A 16,426-nucleotide genomic window follows, 5' to 3' on the forward strand; every position below is an offset into this window, starting at 1 on the left:
ATTATGTTGTTTAGAACCCCTCCCAAGTCACTTGCTACAGAGTGAGGACACCTCCTTTAACTTCTCCTTTCCCTCAAACTTCTCTTTTCCTATGTTGACGTATAGCTGGAATTCAAAGGAAAATTACCTTATGCTCAAAACTACGTATGTAACTAAAGCAGAACTGTGAGTTGGCATGAGCTATTCTCCCACACTCACGGGCGTGTTACTTTAAGTTGGTGTTGCATCAAATTACATCCTTATTTCTGCTGCATTGTAAATTGAATCTTCTGGTTTTCCAACCTGATCCATGAAATCACTTGTATAAAATCCCAGATAAATGGTTGTTTTGTGCCTATTTAAATTATCTGAAGGCAAGGAAACCAATCTATTCCACAATATGTTTTTTACATTAATAAAATCTTCCAGGTTGGACAATTTCTCAATAAAATCATACTGGGTAAGCAATAGAGAAATGGTACCGAGTGCTTAACAGCATGATTTCTGTCTTAGGAATTTGAGTTCAAATTTGAAGACAGTCCTCATAGGCAAGTTACTTAATATTTCCAAACATTAGTTTCCTCACCTGTAAAATAAAGGTAATATTGTACTACTCCCCACTGTTGTAAAGATTAAATGGGATATACTTAAAGGGCTTGGTACTGTGGCTAGCTTGTAGCAGGTGCTCAAAAGTGCTTAGCAGATAGGCAGATGGGGTTACACAGTTTTGTAGGCAATTCTGTGAAATCATTCTGGCATAAGGTTATCCTGGGTACCAGCCATCACGACAACAGTGCTTTGAAATCTAAATCACTGCAATCCAAGTCCAAGAGGGCTGCATGTAACATGATTAGGCATAGCTCTCTGTGACACTGAGGCCACACTGCTGGGTTCCAGTCCAGCTATGCCACTTAATAGCTGTGTGACCTTGGGCAAGCCTCTTTGCTTCTCTGTGCCTTAGTTTCAACATCTATCAAGTAAGGCTAACATTTGTACCCACTTTGTAGGGTTGTTATAAGTATTAAGTGCATTGATGCTTTAAATCTGTCCCTGCTGCAAGGTAAGCACCACATCTATTAGTTATTAAGATGATGGAAATCAATTGGGTACAAATCACTGGAAACCATTTCATGGTATTGTGTCCAGAAGACAATGTAGCTGTGAGAAAAAAAAGTCCTAGGCCAACACCCCTGACTCCTATTCTCTCTTTTACCCCAGGCTTTCCTCCTTCAACCACACCTCTCACAGGGCGTTTTCTTTCCTGTCCAACCCACTTGTCCTTGGGCACCCCAACTCCTGTGCTTTCTCCCAGCCTAAAAGGCCACCCAAATCTCTAAGCTTACAATTTGGATCAGTTCTGCTACATGAAGTGCCCGATGGATTGATTGTCAAACAATCAACAACAGTTTGCTCCATAAACGCCTAGGAATGAGGTTGGTTTGGATGTGACTTGGTAGAGTCCAATTCGTAACTTGCTCCTTTCTCTTTTTTAAAGCTATGCTTATGCACATGAGCATAACCTGCTCCACATGCCCCACCCCACACATAAGGCTGAGCGGGAACTCTATATTGCTTTCCCCAGCTGCCCCATTTCAGACTTGCAAGGCCTTTTACCTGTGAAGCCTCAGTTTTCTCATCTGTAAGATGGGATAAGGACACTATTGTATAAGGTGGTTAGGATTGAATGAGAACTTGTTCGTAGAACAACTGACTGCTACATGGTAGTGAAGGGGATCAAAGTTTTGCCACCCTGAAGCTGCCTTTTTGGGATATTGATTTTGAGATGGTTATTGAGAAATAAAAGACTCAGAAAGAAACTCAAGCCCTCCCTACTATCCTTTCCAAGAGGTTCAGCTAGAAAAACCTACTCTAGGAAGGGAATCTTAGGATACTGCCTTAACCAAATTTGAATTAAGTATGGTAAATAAGAGGGCTTCAGGCTGGTACCCCTTAGCTTAGATACCCAGTGTCCCATTGTTTCTGAGTTGCCTAGCAAGAATTCGCCTGCCATGTATATTGTGCTCTTCCTCAATTACCTGTGAATTGCCCATCTCACTTCTGAAATTTAAGACCAGGTCTCCCACTCCTTTTCTGCTTTGTCAAAAATGTCATATATACCCAATGTCAACTCACTATCTATGGAATTTTCATGCTTATGTGAATTCCCATGCACATGCATTAAAATTTGATTTTCTCCTCTTAGTCTGTCTCTGTTGATTTGATTATTAACTCAGCTAGAACTTAAAAGGTGAGAGAAAAAGTATTAATTGTTTTTAGGCCCCATAATAGCTTCTAAGTATTTTTGTGTTTGTTTTGTTTTTTAAGTGACAAGATTCTGAGGCAAGGAAATCTAGGTCTTATTTAGAATGAAAAAGTTGCAAAATGACAGAATTATGTATTTTCCTTCCTTTACTTAACCACCATCTCTATTTAAAGATCTTAGCTGACGCAAAGGAGGAAACCTGAACTGTGAAATGTGGGAAGTTTCCTTGCACAAAAGAAAAGCAGAAACATTCCATTGATTACCGATCCCAAGATTTCTGACTTGACAAAATCCTTGCACCAGAGTTTTCCTAGTGTTGTAGTTTTTTACCCCAAACATCTTTATCTCCAATAAAATCCTGGTGTACTGGACTGAGCTCTTCATAAAAGAAAAATAAGGAGGAAGATATTTTTATTACCACCTAGGAATCTGAAACTGCATGAGTAAAAAAAAAAAAGTGCCTGGAGGGAGATTCATACATTATTGCCAGTCATGCTTTAATGTCAAAAACCATAGTCAAGGCTTCGCACAGCCTTGCCAGAGAAAGATTTTCTTGGCCCTTGCTTCACTATTAACTTGGCAACCAAGCTAGGAACCAGTACATATCCCATTTTATATATATATATGTAAATTTTTTAACCCCATATATGAGGTACCTAAATGAAACTTAACATCTAAAGAAGTTAAGAACTTCAGCACCTTCCCAGGAAATTCTGGCTTCAGGTGTAGTTCTGCAGCCAACAAGAGAATATTTCTGAAGCAAGCATTTCTTAAAAATGACAAATTAGGAAATCTTAATACATTACAACACAGAGTGTTCAAAAGGTCCCAGAGAAAAATGCAAAAATTACTGAAGATGTAAATATCATTATGAAATTTCACTATTTTTCTTTCTTGTTACATTTTCTAGATTGCCATTTACAGGCCATGATCTGAAAAAATTAAAAACTGTATTTATTAACTTAAAACTATAACCCTATCATTCCCATTTTCTAATGGGGCAAACTCACTTACTAAAGATTCAGTCTTCTTTTTTTTGTAATTTATAGAGTTTAAAATATGAAAATACACACTTAAAACAGTTTTTGTTACAAGATGTTTAAGTTATTTTTGAACAAAAAAACTTTGCAGAAAATGTTTCCATTTACCTGCTCATCTCAGGATACTAACCAAAGCAATCAGGAAAGAAGTAAGTCAACATTAATTATTTTTGCTTCTCAAAAGGCATATTGGTGCCTATTACAAAGAATTTACATACACCTTTGTGTACATATGTGTGTGTTTTCCAAAGGATGTTTCAAAATATAGCCAGCTAGAGAAAACATAAACTGAGCGTTTATGTAGTCTCCTTCATCCACTCATACCTCTCACTACCATAGATGCATTACAAATCCTAGCTTAGATTAAATTTACTTTAAGAAAATCCTGGTGTACTGGACTGAGCTCAGGGCCACAAATCAGGTCTCAAAAGAGTGGGTTTCTGGCCCCAACTCTGTCACAACCATGTGACCTTGGGCAGTCACCAGCTTCCGGGTCTCAATTTCCTCTTCTGTTAATGAGGGAATGAGGCCCAATGATCTAGGGTCCCTTCCAGCTTTAAATTAAAAGAGAATCAGGCAGAAATGTGTCCTGTTTAACCTCCTTGTAAGTAGAACATTTTGGCTAAAACGTTAAACCAACAAACAACCTAAAAGAGTCATAGCAGGCATTCTTTCCATTAAAAAGCTGGGCATCTGAAGGAACATTTTGAATTCAGTTCATTTCCGACATGCTTAGCTCACTTGGAACAGTGTGAGTGTACTTATTTATATGGGTATTGCCCACAGGATGCTAATAAGCCCTGAGTGTGAACTCAACATCCTGGAGAGTTTCACAGTGACATGGCATATGCTCACCAGCAGAAGAAAAACCAACGGTACTAACAAAATTCAAGTTCCTGATGCCACGCCATTGGGACTAAGCATTGTTGAGTGCACTTGTGTCCTTATTTTCCAATCTTTAAAATGGTGCTCTACCTACCACTTTAATGGCACGTTATATAAATTCACTAAGAATTGTGAATGATTTCAGGCCAATAAAAAAAGGTAGAGTTTTAATGTACCAATTCTAAGAAGAAAGCCCAAGTAATAAACTACAACTGGTGTATTATTATATCAGCTCATCTTTAATCATTTTCTGTTCTCTTCCCCCCCCCCCAAAAAAAAAAAATAATAAAAAGGAGAGGAATTGGAATTTAAATAACAACTGAATAGTCTCTCCAAATAACCTCTACAGCAAAAGAATTTGAGTCATAACAGGCATATGTGGCTCTTGAAAAGGATACTGATTTTGCTTAGACCTTCGCCTTCCAGACCCTGTAGCCTGGAGTTCTCAGTCCCACAAGATCAAGCTCTGTTGACACCTGTGCTGGATAAGTTCACCTTTAAGAACCAGAACGAAGTGGAACCTGTACTGGCTTCCTCCTGAACATTCACATGCTTCAATGCTCTCCTAGTTCAACCCAATAGGTTCAGCATTCAACATTTCTAAAATGAGTGCACAGAGAGTGCAGACTGGACTCTAATCCTCCCCAAACCTCTCTCTCCAGTGACACCCTTGTAGGTGGCACTTCTTGCTTACCTTTTTCACCAGGTAGCCCTCCCTGATCCGCTTTGGTTCCATGTTGGATGGACAGACAGCTGGGTCCACTCTCAGACAAGTCCTCTCAGACGCTCAACCTCCTCTGAGAGCTGAGGCACTTGTGGCTGCTTTTCTATAGTGAGGTCCCTTTCACAATTTCCCGTTGGCTGGCGATCGCATGATCACATCCTCTTCCCCTCACTGGGGTGGAAGATCAGAATAAGGAACTGCAGAGAAACAACCCCTTCTGTGCTAATGCTGGAAACTGTTAAACGTACAGCTGTAAATTTGTATTACCATAGGGAAAACCATTCTCCTAAATAGAAGAAAAATGGTCAAAAGAAGAGGAAAAATGAACAAGAAAACCTTCTTAGTAGAAATAGTCCTGGCTTTGAAATTATTCTTGAGATCCTAGAAATGCTTAATAAAAATTCCAAGAAATTTACAACCAACAGGTTAGCATAACAAAGGTAGTAGCTACTACTAAATGAATGCCCACTTCTATGCCAAGTACTCTACCACCTATTTTTCAGCCAGCCTCATTTATTGTGGTCCTTACAAGAAATCCACAGGGGGAAGTTTGTTATTGTCTCTATCTGAGACATCAGTAAGCTCATGCTCAGAAAAGTAAGTGGTTGTCTCAAGGTGACAGAGCAGGAAGAGGTAGAACCAGAAAAGAAGAGAGAGATCTTACCAGGGTACTGCTGCCTCCCATCAACCTGAGGACCATTTGACACACAGAATGCTAACCCTACAGTAGGCTGGTAAAAAAGCAATCCATATTCAAACATGTTTGAGAAATTGTACATTACAGTCTCAGCTTAGTGACTGGCCTTTAGATGAACAAATTCAAGTACTACAGCAGACAGTCTTATTGTGGTGGTGTTTAACCTTGTGTTTCCCAAATTTATTTGACTACGGAATTCTTTTTGAGCAATGTCTATTAACATTCTTGTTATAGGTTGAATTGTATCCCCTCTCTAAAGAATCTTTAATCCTTCTGTGCCTCAGTTTTCTCATTTGTAAGATGGGGATGATAACATCTATTCAATGTGGTCATTCTGAAGTTTAAATAAGGTAATATTTGTAAATGTTTAGAAAAGTGTCTGGGACATTTGGTAAGTGCCTGTAAATGTTAGTGATTTCTCATTTTCAAAGAGTCTCCATTATTCTGGGGCTGATCCATTTTTTAAAATATATATACTACTATATTTTTTATTTCAGAGAGGAAGGGAGAGGGAGAGAGAGATAGAAACATCAATGATGAGGGAGAATCATTAATTGGCTGCCTTCTGCACGCCCCCTACTGGGGATCAAGCCCACAACCCAGGCATGTGTCGACCAGAATCGAACCGTGACCTGTTTCATAGGTTGACAATCAACCACTGAGCCACATTTTTATAAAACATGAAAAGAATTACTTAAAGCAGAGATGCACCAAAACATACATTTTCACATATGTATTTTAGTTTTAAGGTACCAAACATCAGTTCATAGGATATTTACAAACTAAGGTAATCATCAAACAAATTGACAGGGAAATTATCTTTGCATAAATTGTGAGGCTAATTCTTTTCAATGGTAAGTTCAATGAAGATTATAGAAGTAATCATAGGACTAGATTTTTTACTAGTTCCTGCTCCTCATTATATTAGCAGTTTTTGTCTGCAATCAATAGGAACCAACTCTGACTAACATAGGCAAATAGGAATTTACTAGAAGAGTGTGGAGTGGCTAACTTATTCCACACTCAGATCTTTGGGTGTGTGTATGTGTGTGTGTGTGTGTGTGTGTGTGTGTTTTAATCTTTATGTTGAAAGTATTACGTATGTCCCCTTCCCCCCCTCCATAACCCCCTCCAGCCTGACCCCGTCCCATGCCCCAGGCCTTCACCACCCTATTGTCTGTATCCATGGGTTATACATATAGGCATACAAAGAAGACTCGGGCCTTTGAAAGGACAGAAATCAGGGCAGCTGTGGGGTTCCAGGAAGAAAGAACTAGTTCGTGGTGTCTTTGAGACACAAACTAAAAGAATTTCAGTGGTTTCCAGGCTCTGCAATAATTTCCAGGGACCCCACCTTTGATGGGACTAGGCTTCCTCAGTGCTTCCCTCTCAGCCACCTGGACAGTGCCTGATGGAGGTGGGCTCATCCCCCAAAGTAAGATCAGGGCACTTTTAATAGTAGACGAGTGAAAGGCCCCTGCATAGGCAAAACCCCAGAAAATTCAGGAACAGGAAAGTCTGTTCTTGAGGTTTTCTAACAGCCTCCTGACTCACTCTCCTCCTTTCTTTCAACTCTGTATCTAACCAGCAGTCACTGCCCCTCTATTTTTCACTTTTCATTTTAGGCTCATGTAGATTACGTAAAACTACAGATGGCTCACCGTCCACTTCTCATTGCACCAAAATTAGTTGGAAATTATTAGAAAGCTTGGGGGCGTAGGAGTGGAAAAAATAAAAATTAGATGGCACCTGAGCAAAACAAACCAAATAAAAGGATGGTTACCCTGTCTTCATTGAAACAAGTATTTTGCCTTGTCTGTATTTTTACAGGCAATGGAAACAGTTCATAGATTTACCAAGTCTCGTTTCATGGCTAAATTTACCTCGTTTTCTTTCGTTAGCCAAGTGACTTCCAAACTGTAACGTTTTCTCTCTTTGCCCGATTATGACCAGAGGTCGTAAAGATTCCTTACTCTAAAATATCACATTTCCAGGATGCCTACAGTATAAAAGCAACCCCCTGTGTTGCCACCAAGTAGCTTCTTAAATGTGTTCATCAGCTGAACATTACCAGGGATGAATCAGAGGCAACACTCCTGCTTCTCCTCAAGCCACGGGTCATCATGCCTGCTTAGCAACACCTAGTGGTCAGTAGAGGGAACTGTCTGAATGAGTGACGTATTTAGGACTTTACAAGAGTTGAAGCAAATGCTCTTCCCCTCTGTCAGATCAGATAATTAGAACCTCTTTGAATGTCTTTTTTTTATTTATGTGTGTCTAGGCTTACTTTTTTAAATCTCTTTCTGTCCTGCTTCTAATCCTCCACATTAGATCAAAACTTTGGAAACATTCTTATAGTACATTTTATTGGTGTAAGGAAAATGTAAGACTTTTAGAATAAGAAAAAAAAAGATTACTGCATGTCGCCAATGGAAAATTATGCTTCGTTTACAGCACACATTTACAGGTTATTTGATTCTATGGAGTTTGTGTTTTTCCTTATATTTGAATTATTTTACAGCTCCGTAAATTCTGTCTGACAGAGGTTCAACAGACTCTAGTCCACTCTATTTCACCCTATTGCACCACCCCCCCACAGGAAAAAAAATGGTTTTGCCTATTTGTCAATTGATTTTAACATTCTTTCACTCCATATAAACTTGTCTTTGACTTCTCTTTCTCCATTGTATTATATGTGAGTTGTGATTTTATTTTTAGAATATAATAAAAAGCATTCGATAGAAATAAGTGGGAAAAGCAGGACACAAACCAGCTGGAGACTTTATGTGCTAATTTTTAAACAGCACACACAGATCTTTGATTAGGCTGAAAAGGTGTCGAGTCCTGTAATGATCTGGATGTTGTGAGCTTGTCAAGTTTTTAGTAAGATCGTGTTTAATAATGGTCCATGAATATTTCACTAATAACAGGTATAGAGTGCTGGAGATTTTATGCTATCACTTTGGTGTCTAATTAACAGATAAATGGCAATTATGAATGCCAAAGTGTCCCCTGCTTTGGTGTAGCTTTAGCACACTGAAGGCTCCAGAAGACTAAGCACAGCTTTCCAGGGTCCTGTCCCAACAGCACTTCTGCTGGGAGCAGCACCTTCACGTGGGCTCTGCAACAAGGCACGTGCTCCCAGTGCAGACATCGGCGCTCTAGGAGTCAGGCATCCACAGCCTGGATGCCGCCGACCTCAGGAGGCATCACCTGCGATGGTGGCCACATGGGCTGCAAGAGAGAATCACAAGGAGGGCCAACGGGAGAAACCCACAGTAACTGATAGGACCGTGTCCATGAGACCACGGAGTCATCTCCTGCAGAATCAACAAAATACAAAGGGAACCGGAAACGGGGGGCCAGAGCTCCCACCACAGAAGGTATGTGCAGCGCTCAAGAGATAGCATGTGCAGCTGCTGTCGGGAGGCAAGCTTTCTCCCCAGGCTTGCAGGGCGGCGGCCACACAGGTTCCATGTCTACATCGTGGTCACTGGATACCAAGGGTATCTTCACTCTTCAACTTGTTCAGTCCAGTTCTTTCCTAAAATGGGCCTCTGAAGATACAGCTGCTTGGAGTTCCAGTTGTCACCCATTCTTCTTACATTTCCCGCCCACGTCTAGATGAGCTAAGTGGCATCACGTGTAGCTGAGGTCACTGCAGAGAGTTTTAAATAAGCTACTTTAAAAGCTACTGATATCATCAGCTCAGAGCTGTTATTCCTAAATCAGCACAACGTATTCTCAGCAGCTGCAAATGTCCTTGCTGATTCTCGCCTGACTGCTCAGGACACAGTGGGGAACCAGAGCTGGGGGCGGGGCCAGAGCTGGGGGAGGTACCAGGAGAGAAGCGAGATCACAGGCCCTCTAGCAGCCAACCTCCCATAAATGGTGAAAGGAATTGTTTCCCAAACAGAATTTAAACCAAATGAAAATCAGATCGTAATTTGGTTCTGAAAATATTTAAACACTTTAGTGTTTAGAAACATGTGTATATTTCATTCTGATTCAAACAGACTTCCCATTTCTTTAAAAGACACCTTAATTTCATTTACAGGGGAAAAAGTTAAATTGGGGGTTTATTTTAATATTTACCAAATAACTCTTGGAGGGGAAACTGGGCCAGATAACACCTTTCCAACACCTCCATTCTGCAATTCTACGAAATGAATAGGATTCAATTACATTTGGTTTGTTTGCTTTTTTTTTTTTAGATAGTTGGGTCTTTTTCAAGGTCGTGGTTTCCAGGATATTAAGAGCAATACAGCCTTAGCGGGTTTGGCTCAGTGAATGGAGCTTCTGTCTGTGGACCAAAGGGTCCCGGGTTTGATTCTGGTCAAGGGTTCCGGTCAAGGGCACGGACCTCGGTTGCAGGCTCCTTCCCCGCCCCGCCCCGCCCTGGTCAGGCGCTTGCAGGAGGCAACCAATTGATGTGTTTCTCTCACATGGATATTTCTCTCTGTCTTTCCCTCTCTCTTCCACTCTCTCTGAAAATCAATGGAAAAATGTCCTAGGATGAGGACCTAAAAACAACAACAACAACTCTCGGTCTTAATGCAGAAATAAAACATAGGGAAAAAATACACGCGTATATTTAAAATTCTCAGATGAATATCCTTTAAGCAGTCCTCCATGTAAATCATCCTTTATCACAGTTGAGCAACACAAAGTTTGAGTTGTAGTCTTTAGCAAAGACCAAAAGTGTGTATATGCTAGGTTACCGATTAAAGCAGGTAGATAAGTTCTGAAATATTATCAAGTTGTTATTCAATAAATCATGGTGGTGTAATGGATAGCATATGGAAAAAAAATTTTTAGATTCTATATCTCACACCTCGTATCAAAATTAATTCCAGATGAACAATAAATTTAAATATTAAAAATGATATCAGGAAAGTCCTATCAGGAAACATGAGATAAAATTATTTTTGTAATCCCAGAATGGAGGTGTCATAAAAAACTAATACTTTAAATTCCATAAAAGTAAAAAATAGTGTATTAGAAAAACACCACAAAGCAAAAAGATAAATTTCAAATTGAAATAAAGTATTTATTCCATATTTCAGGCAAAAGGCTTATTTTTTAATGCAATAAGAATTTATACAAGGAAATGGAATCACAAAAAAAGAAAATGGGTAAAGGACATGAATTAACAGTTCTCAGGAAAGGGGGTTAAATGATTCTTACAGTTATGAAAAATGTGTAAACCCATTCATAATAAAAGGAATCACAAAGGAATGATGAGATTCTATTCTTTACATATCAGATGGCTCAGACTCCAAACTTAGGTTGACAAAGGTGTAGGTAGGAAATAGGCACATCGTTGGTGGGGAGTATAAAGTTGAGCAAACTCTACAGAAAGAAATTTGACTATGTTTATCAAAATTACAAAAAGCACATATTCTTTGACGCAACAAATCTGCTCCTGAGCAAGAATCCTATGGATATACTTACTTGTGTACAAATGATAAATATACAAGGACTCCCCTCGCTGTGGTATAAAGGAGCATCTTCGGTCATCTCCAGTTCTTTCTCCTTTATTGGTCATCATAGCATTTACCAATACTGTCCTTAGGACATACTCACTTGTTTTGTCTGTCTCCCCTCAAGAGTGTGCATGTGTGTGAGTAAAGGGAGAGGAACAGTTCCACTTGGGGAGATAATCCTGGGTTTGCCTTCTCACAGCACCACTTCCTTGCATAAATGTGGACTACTACATACCACAAATTGGTTACATGTCTTGCTTACTGGGAGAGCAATGAATTGGCATGCACACCTTGGGTCTACATAACTAGAATCATATAAAGTGACAGGTAGAGAACTAGGATAGTACATTCTCTGTTTCAAGATGAATCCCATATACCTTGACCTCATTCATGAAAACTATGTTTGCACTCCCTGTGTGAAGTTGCTGGATCACCAATGAGAACAAAGATATTTTGCATGCTGTTTTCTCAACCTGTTTCTGTCTATAGAGTAAACTTGGTGCTAGACTCAGTCCCATTGGGTCCTACTAATTGGATTTTCAGTCTGAACCTGTAAGTATTGCTGATGTCAGGGCAATGCACCCAAAAGACAGGCTGCATCCCCATCATCTAGAATGGGCCTGGCATTTATTAGGAGCTCTACAAATAATATTAAATGATAAATGAATGGATGAATGTATATTGGTAAGTGAAAAAGAGCAAGGTGCACAATGGTAGCACTGCATGTTACCATTTGTGTAAAATAATATTGCTTCTATTTGCACAGGCTAACTCTGATAGAATGCACAAGTAATTCACACCTCAATAGATGAATATATAATTTCTGTATTGGTGATTATAGAATTTATTTTTAAACCTAGAACACAGGAGAGAAACCAAGATGGCGGCATAGGTAAGCACCTAAACTGCTGCCTCGCACAACAATTTCAAAACTACAACTAAAAGACAGAACGGACACCATCGAGAACCACAGGAAAGCTGGCTGAGTGAAAATTCTACAACTAGAAGGAAAGAGAAAAGCTCACAGAGAATTGGATGTATGGCAAAGGGTCTTTGTGCGTGCAGGGAGGAAGGGCAGCTGAGAGCCTGGCTGACTTTCTCTGGCAGGAGGGGGAAGGAAGCCCCCAAATGCACTGAACCCCAGTTCTGACTGCACTGAACCCCAGTCCTGGGCGAAACCCCATGGACCCAGGCTCATACAGGGGGAGTCTGGACTGTCAAGTAGAGAGAAAGGCACCCGGAGACTCGGAGACCCGGGGGAGACCCGGGGGAGCCCCAGCGGGCAGGGGTCTGGAGGCGCATGCGCCAGTGTGCACAAAGGCTGTGGAGGTTGCCACAGGCTTTCCCTAGCAGAAGGGAGTCGGAAGCTCCTGACTGCACTGAACCCCAGTTCTGACTGCACTGAACCCCAGTTCCAGGCAAGCCCCTGGGGACCCATGCTCTTGTGGGGGTAATCTGGACTCTCGGGCGGAGACTTGGGAGCCGGGGAAGGCAGAGGTCTGGAGGTGCGTGCGCAAGGGCAAGGCTGACTGGAAGCCAAGACTGTCTGCTCCGCCCTGAGACTCCACCCCATCCAAGCTGAGCACAGAGGCTATTGCAATTTGGCAAGTCTAATCCTATAAGGCTGTCACCAGCACCGAACTTCTCCCAGCGTAGACACAGCTGATCCTTACAGCCAACTGGCCTGGAGGTCAATTCCTCCCAGTGATACCAACAACAATCAAGACTTAACTACAACAAGGCTGTACACACAGTCCACAAAGGGGTGCACCAAGAGTGTCCACCTCAGGTTAACTGGGGAGGCTGACCCACTGGGCCATATAGGAAACCTAGCACCCAAATCTACCCTACCAACTCAGGGAAGCAGTGAAAATGCGGCGTCAAAGAAACAGATCACAAACGAAAGAAATGGAGGAAAACAAACGACTGGATATAGAATTAAAAACCACGGTTATAAGGCTTTTCAAGAATATCCTAGAAAAGGCCGATAAATATAACGAGACCCTCGAAGATATGAAAAAGGACCAACTAGAAATTAAACATACACTGACTGAAATAAAAAATATTATACAGAGACCCAACAACAGACTAGAGGAACACAAGAATCAAGTCAAAGAATTGAAATACAAAGAAGCAAAAAACACTCAACCGAAAAAGCAAAAAGAAAAAAAAAATCCAAAAAGTTGAAGATAGTGTAAGAAGACTCTGGGACAACTTCAAGCGTACCAACATCAGAATTATGGGGGTGCCAGAAGAAGAGAGAGAGCAAGATACTGAAAACCTATTTGAAGAAATAATGACCGAAAACTTTCCCCACCTGGTGAAAGAAATAGACTTACAAGTCCAGGAAGCACACAGAACCCCAAACAAAAGGAATCCAAAGAGGACCACACCAAGACACATCATAATTAAAATGCCAAGAGCAAAAGACAAAGAGAGAATATTAAAAGCAGCAAGAGAAAAACAGTTAGTTACCTACAAGGGAGCACCCATACGACTGTCAGCTGACTTCTCAACAGAGACTATGCAGGCCAGACGGGAGTGGCAAGAAATTTTCAAAGTGATGAATAGCAAGAACCTACAACCAAGATTACTCTACCTAGCAAAGCTATCATTCAGAATTGAAGGGCAGATAAAGAGCTTCACAGATAAGAAAAAGCTAAAGGAGTTCATCACCACCAAACCAGTATTATATGAAATGCTGAAAGGTATTCTTAAAGAAGAGGAAGAAGAAAAAAGTAAAGATAAAAATTATGAACAACAAATACATATCTATCAACAAGTGAACCTAAAAATCAAGTGAATTAAAAACCTGAGGAACAGCCCTAACTGGTTTGGCTCAGTGGATAGAGCGTCGGCCTGTGGACTGAGGGGTCCCGGGTTCGATTCCAGTCAAGGGCATGTACCTTGGTTGCGGGCACGTCCCCAGTGGGGGGTGTGCAGGAGGCAGCTGATTGATGTTTCTCTCTCATCGATGTTTCTGATTCTCTATCCCTCTCCCTTCCTCTCTGTAAAAAAATCAACAAAATATATTAAAAAAAAAAAAAAAAAACCTGAGGAACAGAATAATCTGGTGAATATAATAGAATCAGGGGCATAGAAAGGGAGTGGACTGATAATTCTCAGGGGAAAAGGGGTATGGGGGGTTCAGGAAGAGACTGGACAAAAATCATACACCTATGGATGAGGACAGTGGGAGGGAGGTAAGGGCAGAAGGTGGGGTGGGAACTGGGTGGAGGGGCGCTATGGGGGGGGGGGGGAAGGAGAAACAATTGTAATAATCTGAATAAAGATTTATTTAAAAAATAAATAAATAAATAAATAAATAAATAAAAATAAAGCTAGAACACAGATCTTTCTCGGAAAACAATTATGGGCTGCTCTATCATATATGTAAATATATAAATGATTAATCAAGGTTGAGTATCATAATGAGTTTTTTATATTGTAATAAAGATTTTTGAACTGGAAAATTATTAAAGCAGGCGTTAATGGGATATCTTCATTACCTATTTGCTTCCAGAAGTATAGTGTTCTAGGTGCTCTAAGGGGCATGCCACACACACACACACACACACACACACACACACACACACAGAGGCCCTGAATAGGAGCAGAAGCTGGGCGTGGTGTGCAGTAGATAATCAGGTGTCAAGTAACATAGAATCTCACTGATCCCACCAGAATGGAGAGGTTGGAAAATAATATAGCTTATTCCAGTCCTCTCAGGTCTCAGCTCTATATTGCCTGAGTTTCACTGTTTGAAAATAGTTGTTATGTAAGTTTTGTTCATTTTGCTAGTTGTTTATCACAAAATGGAAATTCTTGTTGCTGTTAAACTTTCATGCAAGGAAAAAGTACAAGTGAATTTTATTCTTCATAACTTATTAAAAAGGAATAGAGTATATCCAAGGTCAATTTAAATGGTACTGTGGTCATTTTAAACACACACAAACAACAACAATTCTTACTTTCTAGAGGTTCTGTTAAAATCTTTATGCCCATGAACACAGACAACTATGTAGTGAGGGCGGGGGGCATGAGGGGGCGCGGGAATGAGTGGAGGGGGGAAATAGGAGACTATAATAGTGTCAACAATAAAAAAAAATATTTATGGATCCAGTGACATAATTTCTGGGATTTGTAGGGGGAAAAATACAGGTGAGGATGAAATATATGTACATTTTTATGTATATACAAAGATATATGTAATATATATTGGCCATGAATTCATAATTATTAAAGTTGGGTGATGAGTACTAAAAAAAAATTTCTAGTAAATTTTTTACTAAATTAAAAAATGATAATTTACTAAAATTTTTTTATACTAAAAGGTTTTTTGAAATCAATTCTAAGAATCTCTGTTTTAATGCCCACTTCTGCTGTGTCAACTCAGATGATCTGAGAGCAGATGTTTGAAGGCAGAAAGGGCAGAACATGGAGGCATATGGCACAGAAAAGACACTGAAGGGAAGGGAAACCGAAAAGCCAACAGCAATCTTCAACTGCTGCATCTTATCAGTTCAGATGACTGCCTCCTTCATCACCCGGATACCAGGACCTGGCGCCACGCCAGGCTGACCATGGGTTCTGCACTTACCATGTGGCTGAGAGAAACTCTGCCCAACACATGTAACTGCTGCTGTGACTGCTTGGTCCTTATTTTAGAGAGTGAGATTTCACAAAATCGCAAAAACAATCTGTCCTATCACTAAAGCCTGCTAAATAGAACCTGGATCACCATGGTAACAGCAAAGGCAGGCAGTGGGGGAGAGATGTGTTCCTTGTCAGAGCAACAAAAAAGCAGGTGAAAGGAAAAGTCAGAGAAAGCATCCTATCCATCCATCAGGATCCAGCTCAGACTCTGTCTCCTCTTAATCCCCAGGGCCTCCTCTATCTAGCTATGTTTATAAAAAACCTAGTCTATGCATCCAAGGCAGGAAAAATTCTCTCCATTTTGTAGAAGGGAAAAGTGAGGCTCAGAGAGACTAAGAAACTCTCTAAAATCTAATAAGTGCCAAAGCTAAGAGTGAAACCCAGGTCCACCTAGTGTCAAGGCCCACGTTCTCTTACCTCTGGTCCTGCTTTTAGCATTTGCAAGTGCTCATTCAGACATTACTCATGTAAGCCTGCATGTCATCACTTATAAACACATGGACAACATCATAAAGGCAAAGGTAAACATAAAAATAATTTTTAAGCATTTAAAGGTCCAGAGTGCTTTTGAGAATGCATATTTCATTCCTCTCTCCCAAATTTCAACCAAATAAGAGCATAAATCTCTTTCTGTTATGGAAACCTGAGAAGAGACATATAAACAAAGAGCTGCTTTAGGGATGGACCAAAAAAAGC

The 16,426-nt window shown here is 40.3% G+C and overlaps 1 protein-coding gene across 7 annotated transcripts in view; it reads right to left on the minus strand.

The window, feature by feature from the left end:
• Positions 1 to 16,426, minus strand: part of PLEK (pleckstrin) — a 61,912-nt gene that overhangs the window by 18,206 nt on the left and 27,280 nt on the right. For 2 of the 7 annotated variants that reach the window (XM_080686916.1, XM_080686917.1), the window contains one exon: positions 4,862 to 5,062. The exons of the other annotated variants lie outside the window; for them this stretch is intronic. In XM_080686916.1, coding sequence (XP_080543042.1) covers positions 4,862 to 4,903 — 42 coding nt within the window. In that variant the 5' untranslated portion in view covers positions 4,904 to 5,062. The remainder of the gene's footprint in view (positions 1 to 4,861; positions 5,063 to 16,426) is intronic. 7 annotated transcript variants of the gene reach the window in all.

This window comes from Plecotus auritus (assembly GCF_963455305.1).
Source record: "Plecotus auritus genome assembly, chromosome: 8".
Taxonomy (NCBI): Eukaryota; Metazoa; Chordata; class Mammalia; order Chiroptera; family Vespertilionidae; genus Plecotus; species Plecotus auritus.